This window comes from Heterodontus francisci, chromosome 42, assembly GCF_036365525.1.
Source record: "Heterodontus francisci isolate sHetFra1 chromosome 42, sHetFra1.hap1, whole genome shotgun sequence".
In the NCBI taxonomy this organism is placed as follows: domain Eukaryota; kingdom Metazoa; phylum Chordata; class Chondrichthyes; order Heterodontiformes; family Heterodontidae; genus Heterodontus; species Heterodontus francisci.
Window position 1 is genome coordinate 20,749,486 of NC_090412.1, and position 12,243 is coordinate 20,761,728.

At 42.7% G+C, this 12,243-nt stretch overlaps 1 protein-coding gene across 5 annotated transcripts in view; it reads right to left on the minus strand.

Moving 5' to 3' along the window:
* Positions 1 to 3,554: 3,554 nt before the first annotated feature.
* Positions 3,555 to 12,243, minus strand: part of LOC137355508 (paladin-like) — a 261,128-nt gene continuing 252,439 nt past the window's right edge. For all 5 annotated transcript variants that reach the window (XM_068020731.1, XM_068020730.1, XM_068020733.1 and 2 more), the window contains one exon: positions 3,555 to 8,495. In XM_068020731.1, the coding sequence (XP_067876832.1) occupies positions 8,346 to 8,495 (150 nt within the window). In that variant the 3' untranslated portion in view covers positions 3,555 to 8,345. The remainder of the gene's footprint in view (positions 8,496 to 12,243) is intronic.

The following is a 12,243-nucleotide window of genomic DNA, read 5'->3' on the forward strand; positions in this document are numbered from 1 at the left end:
CCAGAAGACCGCATCTTTGACAGTGAATCACTCTCCTAGTACTGTGCTGAAATCTCAGCCTGGATAATGTGCACAAGACTCAGGAGTGTGGCTTGAACCCATAACCTTCGGAGTTAGAGGCAGGAGTGTTACCACCGAGCCAAGGCAAACACCTTAGGTTAGTTACTTCTTCTTCTTCGTCTTTGGCCTCCTTGTCTCGGGAGACAATGGGTAAGCGCCTGGAGGTGGTCAGTGGTGTGTGGAGCAGCGCCTGGAGTGGGTATAAAGGCCAATACTAGAGTGACAGAATCTTCCACAGGTGCTGCAGAAAAAATTGGTTGTCGGGGCTGTTACACAGTTGGCTCTCCCCTTGCGCTTCTGTCTTTTTTCCTGCCAACTGCGAAGTCTCTTCGACTCGCCACACTTCAGCCCCACCTTTATGACTGCCCGCCAGCTCTGGCGATCGCTGGCAACTGACTCACACGACTTGTGATCAATGTCACAGGACTTCATGTCGCGTTTGCAGACGTCTTTAAAGCAGAGACATGGACAGCCGGTGGGTCTGATACCAGTGGCGAGCTCGCTGTACAATGTGTCTTTGGGGATCCTGCCATCTTCCATGCGGCTCACATGGCCAAGCCATCTCAAGTGCCGCTGACTCAGTAGGGTGTCTATGCTGGGGATGTTGGCCGCCTCGAGGACTTCTGTGTTGGAGATACGGTCCTGCCACCTGATGCCAAGGATTCTCCGGAGGCAGCGAAGATGGAATGAATTGAGACGTTGCTCTTGGCTGACATACGTTGTCCAGGCCTCGCTGCCATAGAGCAAGGTACTGAAGACACAGGCTTGATACACTCGGACTTTTGTGTTCCGTGTCAGTGTGCCATTTTCCCACACTCTCTTGGCCAGTCTGGACATAGCAGTGGAAGCCTTTCCCATGCGCTTGTTGATTTCTGCATCGAGAGACAGGTTACTGGTGATAGTTGAGCCTAGGTAGGTAAACTCTTGAACCACTTCCAGAGCGTGGTCGCCAATATTGATGGATGGAGCATTTCTGACGTCCTGCCCCATGATGTTCGTTTTCTTGAGGCTGATGGTTAGGCCAAATTCGTTGCAGGCAGCCGCAAACCTGTCGATGAGACTCTGCAGACACTCTTCAGTGTGAGATGTTAATGCAGCATCGTATTCAAAGAGGAGTTCCCTGATGAGGACTTTCCGTACTTTGGTCTTCGCTCTTAGGTGGGCAAGGTTGAACAACCTGCCACCTGATCTTGTGTGGAGGAAAATTCCTTCTTCTGAAGACTTGAACGCGTGTGAGAGCAGCATGGAGAAGAAAATCCCAAACAGTGTGGGTGCGAGAACACAGCCCTGTTTCACACCACTCAGAATGGGAAAGGGGTCTGATGAGGTGCCGCTATGCTGAATTGTGCCTTTCATATGGTCATGGAATGAGGTGATGATACTTAGTAGCTTTGGTGGACATCCGATCTTTTCTCGTAGTCTGAAGAGACCACGTCTGCTGACGAGGTCAAAGGCTTTGGTGAGATCAATGAAAGCAACGTTAAGGGGCATCTGTTGTTCGCGGCATTTCTCCTGCAGCTGGCGAAGGGAGAACAGCATGTCAATGGTCGACCTCTCTGCTCGAAAGCCACACTATGCCTCAGGGTAGATATGCTCGGCCAGCTTCTGGAGCCTGCTTAAAGCGACTCGAGCGAAGACTTTCCCCACTATGCTGAGCAGGGAGATTCCACGGTAGTTGTTGCAGTCACCGTGGTCACCTTTGTTTTTATAGAGGGTGATGATATTGGCATCGCGCATGTCCTGTTGTACTGCTCCCTCGTCCCAGCACAGGCAAAGCAGTTCGAAGAGTGCTGAAGGTATAGCAGGCTTGGCACTCTTGATTATTTCAGGGGTAATGCCGTCCTTCCCAGGGGCTTTTCCACTGGCTAGAGAATCAATAGCATCACTGAGTTCCGATTTTGTTGGCTGTACGTCCAGCTCATCCATGACTGGCAGAGACTGGGCTGCATTGAGGGCAGTCTCAGTGACAACATTCTCCCTGGAGTACAGTTCTAGGTAGTGCTCAACCCAGCGGTCCATTTGCTTGCGTTGGTCAGCGATTGTGTCCCTTGATTTAGATTTGAGGGGGGCGATCTTCTTGATGGTTGTCCCAAAAGCTCTCTTAATGCCATCATACATTCCTCTGATGTTTCCGGTGTCGGAGGCCAGCTGAATATGACTGCATAGGTGTTGCCAGTAGTCATTTGCGCAGCGCCTGGCTGTTCTTTGTGCAGCGCTTCTGGCTGCTTTAAGTGCTACGGAGGTTAGTTACTAGAACTACTTTAAATCAAACATTTGGGCGGATTTTTAACTCCATCTGTGGAAAACAGGGTGGCAGCCGAAATGAAATGGGGCACTTACTTACTCCTTTCTTACCCAATCTGGCTGGTGAATCCTCTGTAAATATATGAATTAATCTCCGATAACATCATCCAGGTGCAATCAGCTATTTTTATCTTGGACCTGAATGAGGGATCTGTAATGGCTTCCCCACCAAGCTAAATTTGTCAAGAGAACAGCAGCCATGACCAGAAGAGGCCCAGCAACGTAACATTTGTGTTTTGTTTCCTTGGGAGGGGCCAGGAGGAGCAGGCCTTCCTCGCCCTGCGCTCCCCTCACACACCCCCTCCCCTCCCCACACACCCCCTCCCCTCCCCACGTACTTGCTTCGTGCTGGGTACATTTTCTGTGGTTCTTCGGAGAGCTGCTCAGTTTTAACAGCTGGGTAGCTGCTTCATGTCAACTTCCTGGGCCATTTTGGCCATGTCAACGAGGCCCACCATTAAAATCGACCGAAGCTCCCTGCTGCTGCTTCCGGATGGGCACATGGCTCGCTTTGCTGCATTCCCACCTCAGAGTAAAAATCGATCCCTCAGAGTTGTAAGAACAGGGGACACTTTTATCAGTGGACTGTAATGGACATGACATACACTGTAGGCATTAGCTACATTAATTGCAAAGTTGACCAGGTTCCTACAGAAGAGAAACACCTTGATGAAAGATCAGGGATTCAATGCTGATCTTGAATATCCTTAAATTTGAAGACCCTTTGCCATTAATGGATTAAAATATAATCTAATTAAGTTAATTATTTTCTAAAGCCATCTCCCAGCAATTAAAAAAATTACCACCAAATGAACTGCTGAACTGAAAAACTAGCAAACAGCACCTCAATTTAAAAATAAAATTAACAATGATAGGATTATATCCAGAATTTGTTTCCTTTAAATTTTAAACCTTCTTTACCAATTGAAAAATTTCTTTAAACCAAAAATCCCTATTGGACAAATTGGGAATTTAGGTCTGCCAGATTTCTGCTCCCCCTCAAAGGTATCCACATCAGCTGATTTTCCACCCCCACAGGAATAAAATGTACTCATTTGCTTGCACTGAATATACCCGACTCTGCAAATATGTGTCTTGAAGATCACTGCAGTAAGTCCATAAACTTACTCTCCTTAAACAAGCACTTGTACAGCTTTTTCTTTTAAACAAAGAAAACAAAGTCAAGAAGATTTGGTGCAAAACATTTAATAACTTACTCTCTTGTACTACAAAATTAAGCAGTGTGAAATGGATTGCAGTTCACAGAAAGTACAGTACTTTTTAAATTTTAAAATGCTACAAACAAATTGTTGCAAAAAAAGGTTTACAATAGTTAAACAGTAAAGCCACTAAATAGTACCCCAGCAGCACTCTGCTATTTCGATTCAGCACTGGAATCCTCTGGGATAATATTCAACACTTCATAAAAGCTTTTCTTTCCTTCCTCCTTTGAAAAATAGCATTCACAGATTTGTGTCTACCTTAGCATAGAAACAGTATGCATATGAGAAAACACACTTAATATCATTAAAATAAGGCAAAAAAAAATCTGCATACTGAAAAAGTTCATTGACTAAGTAATTTTCATTCCTTCTAAATCTGAATGGGGAAAAATAGGCAGTCATTAAAAAGCACTTTTTAAAATCAAATAAATCATGATTTTAGAACTTTTTCTGGTGTATTAAATTCATGTTCTGAATATTAGGAGCACACCGTACTAAAATGCAAAAAGCACAGTCTCACACTTTGACAGCATGTCAGCCATTCGCCAGATCCATCAACTGAGGAATAAGCTACACGTCCTCTATGAAAGTTATAAATATATTTCATTTTTAACCATGTGCTTCCAAAATGACAGAGGTCTGTAATTAAGCGGTATTAAATTTACACAGGTCTGAAATGGTTTCATTAAATAACCAAAAAGAGCATGAATTCAATAAGGTTGCCTTCTTAGGCAGTTTTACTAGACACAACTAAAAGAAGGAAAGAACTTCCATTTAAAAATGCCTTTCATGATCACAGAACGCCCCAAAGGGCTTTGCAGCGAATGAAGTACTTTTGAAGCATTGTCTCTATTGTAATGCAGGGAAATGCATTCGCCCATTGTGCGTGACAAGGTCCCACAAACAGTGGTGAGATTATCTGAGGGATAAATATTGGCCAGGACATCAGATGAACTCCTGCTCTTCTTCAAATGGGATTTCTTTTTTATATTCATGCATGGGACGTGGGCATTGCTGGCAAGGCCAAAATTTATTGCCCATCCCTAATTGCCCTTGACAACTGCAACTGAATGGCTGGCTAGGCTATTTAAGAGTCAACATTGCTGTAGGTCTGGAGTCACATGTAGGCCAGACCAGGTAAGGACAGCAGATTTCCTTCCCTAAAGGACATTAGTGAACCAGATGGGTTTTTAAAAAAAAATCAACCATGGTTTCATGGTCGCCATTAGACTAGCTTTTTTAATTCCAGATTTATTAACTGAATTCAAATTTCACCATTTGCTGCAGTTGGATTCAAAGCCATGTGCCCAGAGCATGAGCCTCGGCCTCTACATTATTAGTCCAGTGACATCACCACTACACCACCACCTTCCCAAATCACCAAGCGAGAGTAGACTGACCTCAGTTTAACATGTTATCCAAAAGCTGCCACCTCCGGCAGTACAGCACTCCCTCAGTACTACATGTAGGATTCAGCCGAGATAGGGACTCAGTTCTTTTGGGTGGGGCTTTAGCTCGCAACCTTCTGACACCTTGATGGAGTGAGTCGAAGATCTAGGTTCATTGTGTTCCAGCCTATCTCTGGCTAACATTCATGCCTAGGGAGGCTTTCTAACAAGAGCAAAATATCATTGAATTTATCTTTCAATTTAAAACAGATTTCAGTGTAACCGATACTTTCAGAGATATACTAACTGGAACAAATGTGATTGTGGTTCCCCATCACCACAGATATCTTCACAGCCTCTTCCCATACCACTCAAAGGCCATTTGATACAGGTTCTGACGCACATCCAATATTAAACTCCAGATGATTATATTTGCTTTCTGTTGTCTACGGATCTCACTTTTACTCCAATTCACATCTAATGAGGCAAACTTCCCAGCCTGGCTGGGCGAAACACTGGCCTCCCAGTGTAACATGTTACAACACTGGGCTGGTATGCACATTTTTTTTTAATTCACAGCAGCCAATATCTAACAAAAAGACATGAAACAATAAACTAATTCCTTTGTGAGTCAAATAGACTCTCTGCTGATTGGTTCTCCAATTTTTAGGATTTAAAGGATTGAATTTTATGCTTAGGTAAAATAATGAGCACTTGGTTCTAACCAGTGCATTATCCCACATGGAAAAGGCTAGTGCTGACTAGCCCACTCGGATGGGCGATATAATTCATGGTAGATTTCTGGCATTATGGACATACGAGTGAACAGATAAATAATTGTGATGTTTCTTTAACCAATATGAATGTTATATTTCTTTAAAAACTATTTTACTCTAATCCTTATGGTAAATAATTAATCTATACTCACAGAACAAAATTGTAACAAAAACATGTCATTTTGTAACACAGAATGTTGCAACAAACCAAAAGATCCTGTTGTCCTGTTTATTAATCTAGTTGTTCACAGCTGATCTGAATTATGTATTCTCTACTCCTCCTCTATGTGTGATGCAGTGATCGGACATGCTTCCAATAAGAACCTAAGAAACAACTGTGTTTACATAGGTAGCTGCAATGTTATTCCTGAATCTCACTTGAGAAACAGTGAAATATCTAAATGGTTTACAGGATTTTTTTTTAAATCACTCATCATCAGGTGAAAATGGGGCCACCACTGCCTCTGCTTTAAAAGGGTAAGCAGGCATAAAGAAAGCAAAAGGAAAATGTATTTGAAGTACAGGGTGCCTTATGCTAGATTTGGCAGCAGGCTGCACATGAATATTCACCGGTCTTGGTGATGATTTCTCCAATCTGCCATCTCCCACCATCTGGCCTGGCATTAAGGGTGCTGGGTGCATTTTTAGATTTTCTAACATGCAACATATATACTCAGCCCAGACAGTGCTGTCCTTTCCCCCCTCACAGTCCCAGACATCTGCTTCCCATTCCCCAGTAAAGCCTCTGGGCCTCCATTTAATTCCTAACTGAACCAGTTGCCTGTGGCAGGATTCAGCAAGGGTCCCACTCCAGCTGGAAAGCAAAGGAATGTTATTTGGCAGTAGTCAAACCACTACTGTAAAATCTGCATGAAAACTATGATACTACTGTAGTTAATAGTCCTTTAAGTGCCACTGAAAAGCATTCTCTTGGTTTCTTTCATTGGAGACTGTGCCCAAATAGCTGAATCCAGGAAAGGCAACTGGCAACAACAGTTAAGTCAAAGATAAAGTGCCAAACTCTTGCAGAGTCTGGGAACACTGTGGACTATAAAAGCAGCACAAGAATAAACTGTGGGCACTACTCAAAGCCAGATTTGATACTGATTATGGTTTCAATATACAGTTCAAGTAAGTTGCTATTTGAATGTTGATTTTCTGTAGATCAGGATTAGCTTGTTATAAAGTAGCTGAAAGTACAGTAAAGATAATTAAACCAGCAGCAGGTAGATTCTACCTTTTGTGGGGGAAGAAACACCAAAAAGATGTAATTCCCCCTCATTAAGGTTATTCATAATACAAGGTTTTAAATACATAAATTCTCTAAAAATAAAAAACCAAATATTCCCTGTATTTACAAATACTTTTCAGCATCAACAAAATCCTCATTAACTGCCTGATTAAGCAAGTTTTTTCCCTCAGTAACATACTCAGATGAACAGCCCTTTTATTTTGAAATAAGCCACAGTATCTACTCCATGCAGTGTTTACAAAGTCTTAATCTAATAATTATAAAAATATTTGCAATTGTTGATAATATTTTGATTAAAATATATACTTAGCAAAAGCCCAAACTGAGACTGGTTTAACAGTCTTTCTCCATTTTAAAAGGCACATCAGAGATAAGCGTTGCATTGTTTGTGATAACACTCTTGCATTTAACAGCGATGACACAAAACTATATCAGATCTACCAAACCAGCCGATAACTCAGTCGAGTTGACTGGAAAGGAAGATTGTGCATCTGAAATCTAAATAGAAAACTTAAACCAATACATTTTGCTTCTGTTATTTCTTGTGCCAAATGAATGCAGCGTACTCCAACAGAAATTAATGGAGCTGGTATAATGTTTTCTAACTTATTAGAAATGTACCATATGATCTACAGTATACTTGCACTGCAATTCTGAAAAGTTAGGAGACACAGGATATATGACAGTGGCTCACTGAAAAAATATTCAACGAGTGAGTGAAAGGTTCTAATGGCACAAATTGCTGTTTTCCTAATCAGGGGCCCACAATTATATACTCTATCATGAATGTACTATTTAATACTTGCACCCCATATTTATTTTATTTACTTAACATTTTGTAAGATTGCTCATTTCTGTAAAGGCAATGTAATGCCTAATGCTAATATCTTATTAGGGTTGGAGTTGGTTATTAAATGGATCATTGCCAATTTTCAAGTCATTGCAGTCAGTAGAATGATTACGTCTTGTTCTTTTTTTTGTGGTTGACGGGGCCTCTCTAATAACTTTCACGGTAAAAATGTGTATTCAAAAGCATCCAATAACAACCTGGCCTTTTGACATAAAACCATAGATGTCTTTCCAATACAAAAGTCCATTGGGCCCACTGAATCTGTTCCAGCTCTTTGCTAGTACAGTCCAAAACTGATCCCACTGCCGTGCTGTTTCTCCACAGCCATCTCACTTGTTTTGATTCAAATGTTTATCCATTTATCACTAATTTTTCAGTGTTATTCTGCTAGGATGTACATAAAACAAACAGTTCCAAAGATCTAGAAAAGTCAAAGCTATAAAACCGCTGACAAGAAGTAGCCTGGCAGCTCATAGGGCAAAAGAAAAAAAATTAAACAAACTCTCCTCGGAATGGAAGTGTGTTTGTACTTTGCTGCAACCAGCGATAACATAGTCTAGAAAGTGGTGTGTCCTCAGGGTCTTCAAATTCAGGGAAACCCAAGTGATTCAGGATCTCATAAACTCCAGCCTTGGCTGCGACCTGAATAAAGGCATACAAAGAAGATGATTTAATCAAGATTCCAAAGTTCCTTTTGCCATCACTTTAATTTACAGCATGTTAAAATGAAGAACCATATGCAAAATATCAAAGGAAAAGGCTGGGCTATTGCTGTACAATAGTAACCAGTTCTATAAGGGGAGCTAATACTTCTAAAAACTGAACGTAAATTTAAAACAAAGATACTTAACCTCTGATGGTGACTGAGAATTAATGCAAACAGTAGGTATGCAACAAATGTTACCTCGCAATTGGCAAAAGTGGGTACCAGACATTTGGTACCACATTCTGACACACTGAAAACTGCAGTATAAGCATACTATCCCTTTGGACATCACTCACCTTATGTACAGCACTTTAGTCACTGCAAAATGAATTCATGTAGGTGTGACAATACACAACTGTAAGAGAAATCTATGCCATTAGAAATGTATCCATATGGGTTGAATTTTAATCGCGCGCCAAACTTGGCGGCCTTTCGACACGGAAGGGCTACTTGTGCGAGAGGCCCGCCACGTGCTCCAACCCCGAGAAGGTCCCGCCACATTTTACTGGTGGCGGCAAGGCCTCGGTGTGGCCCACTGCCCACCCCCCTCCGCCAAGCAGTGGGGCCTTGATTTCCCAACTCAAACTTATTCAAAAAAAATGTGCATGAACTTACCTGGACTGGGCAACGGTCCCACACCGATATTGCGGCTAATGGCCACACCTTGCAAGCCCCATTTGGGGATTCAAGGCGAGACATTGGTGGAGAGGAGGGAGGAGTGAAATTATCAGGGCGGTGGGGGGCACAGAAAAAATACTTCTGATTGGCTGTGGGGATTGTGGGAAGGGGTTGAAGGGTAAATGTGAAGAGGTTGGGGGGTGGGGGGGGATTAAAATAAATTTTCAACATATAGGCCAATAAAAAAAACAATTGGGGGGATTGGGAAAGAGCCTGCAGCTATTAATTTTTTAAAATGAAAATGAATATGAATTTTAATAATTCAAATTTTTGCCAAGGGCTTGAAGTCCTTTAAAAATGGCGCCGGTGCCGGACGCCATTGCCGGGGACTGAGTGGCCATCCATTCTACATCATTGGGGCAGCCACTCCACCCCCTCCATTTAAATGAGACCCTGTGTGAAATATCGCGGGGGCTCAGCGACAGCGCATCTGCACCTGAAGTCCGCTGACATCAGAGCACGCCGTCGCGATTTGCAGCACGCTCATAAAATTCAGCCCCTCGTCTCAGTAATGGTGACCATGAAACTATCAATTGTAAAAACCTATCATGATGTCCTTTAGGGAAAGGAATCTACTGTCCTTACCTGGCCTGGTCTATATGTGACTCCCTCTAAAATAGCAAGCCATTCAGTTGTCAAGGGCAGTTAGGGATGGGCAACACATGCTGTCCATGCCAGAAACATGCCCACATTCCATGAAATGAATAAATAATAAAAAAAATCAAAGACAAAGATAAAACTTGGAAAATGATTTTCTAATACACACTGTTTGCCGGGGGATCTTCACCCGCTAACTCGTAATAGGAAACACAGGCACATTGCCCACTATTTTCTGTTTCAAATCATTGGTGTGCCACATGCCTGTAATTTCACAATAATCATAGGCAGCCAGTACAGCACATTCATTCTGTGCCACTTTGGTGTACCAGCATGTTTTTGTGTTTCGTATTAGCTCTAGTTATCGCGAGGCAAGTTTGTCCAAATAGCGACAGATTTTGAGATGTTTAACTTAATGGCAAAACTCCCAGATAGCAAGGATTGTATTCACAGTCTCCTCATTCCCTACAATACTCAGTTTCCAGACAATTACTATAGGAACAGTTGGTAAGATGTAGTTCTCTCACAATAATGTCAATTTCTTCCTTCTCTTCCAGTAGGCCACCAGTTCTTTAAGCCTTATAGTATCCAGGATAAACACAAATATAAAGCAAGATATGTACCAGAAACTACTTAGAAACAATAGATTGATTGTTGATGTACTTTAACGTCACAAATGAAATTCTTCTGTTCGCTTATTAAAAATTTCCATACCATACATATTAAATTTTTCATCACTAAGATCACATATGATTTCAACCACTTATGTTTTTTCATCTTAAAGGACAGTTTGAAACAATTGCAAAAGCGTGAACCTAATCTGCCGATTCATTACAAGAATTTCTAAATATAGAAAATGCATTTTTGTAGTAACAATCAGAAAACCACGGTCTATGAGTGAGAAAGGAAAATATAATTATTGCTGAATATAGTTATAATGGGCATAACAACATAAGAAATAGGAGCAGGAGTAGGCCATTCAGCCCCTCAAGCCATTCAATAAGATCATGGCTGATCTGTCCCAGGCCTCAACTCCTCTTTCAGACCTGCTCCGCATAACCCTCGACTCCCCGAGATTTGAAAAATCTATCTACCTCCTCCTTAAATACATTTAGTGATCTAGCCTCCACAATTCTGAGGTAGAGAATTCCAGAGATTCACCACCCTCTGAGAGAAGAAATTCCGGCGCATCTCAGTTTTAAATGTGTGACCCCTTATTCTGTAACTATGTCCCCTCGTTCGAGATTCCCCCACCAGTGGAAACTTATTCTCAACATCTACCCTGTCACCAGGTTTCTTGGAGGCATCCAAGATCACTTCGTTGGCACCAGCTGGACCTCATCGTCACAAGGCGAGCCTCTTTAAACAATGTCCAAATCACACGCAGCTTCCACAGTGCGGACTGCGACACCGACAACTACCTGGTGTGCAGCAAAATTAGACTCAAACGAAAGAAGCTACATCACTCCAAGCAGAAGGGCTGCCCATGCTAACCTAAAAGAATTTCTAAATTTCTAAGTTTCTAAATTTGCTTGAAAAAGCCCTTCAAAACACTCCTACAGGGGATGCAGAGACCAAGTGGGCCCACATCAGAGACGCCATCTATAAGTCAGCAATGACCACCTGTGGCAAACGTTAGAAGCAGAATGCAGACTGATTTCAATCTCACTTTGAAGAGCTGGAACCTGTCATAGCCGCTAAGCGCATTGCACTGCTGAACTACAAGAAAGCCCCCAGCGAGTTAACATCCATAGCACTTAAAGCAGCCAGAAGCGCTGCACAAAGAACAGCCAGGCGCTGCGCAAATGACAACTGGCAACACCTATGCAGTCGTATTCAGCTGGCCTCTGACACAGGAAACATCACAGGAATGTATGATGCTTTTGGGCCAACCATCAAGAAGATCGCACCACCCCCCACCCCTCATGTCTAAATCAGGGGACACGATCACTGACCAATGCAAGCAAATGGACCAATGGGTGGAGCACTACCTAGAACTGTACTCCAGGGAAAATGTTGTCACCGAGACTGCCTCAATGCAGCCCAGACTCTGCCACTCCCCATGGATGAGCTGGACGTACAGCCAACAAAATCGGAACTCAGTGATGCCATTGATTCTCTAGCCAGCGGAAAAGCCCCTGGGAAGGACGGCATTACCCCTGAAATAATCAAGAGTGCCGAGCCTGCTATACTCTCAGCACTCCATGAACTGCTTTGCCTGTGTTGGGACGAGGGAGCAGTACCACAGGACATGCGCGATGCCAATATCATCACCCTCTATAAGAACAAGGGTGACCGCGGTGACTGCAACAACTACCGTGGAATCTCCCTGCTCAGCATAGTGGAGAAAGTCTTCGCTCGTGTCGTTTTAAACAGGCTCCAGAAACTGGCTGAGCATGTCTACCCAGA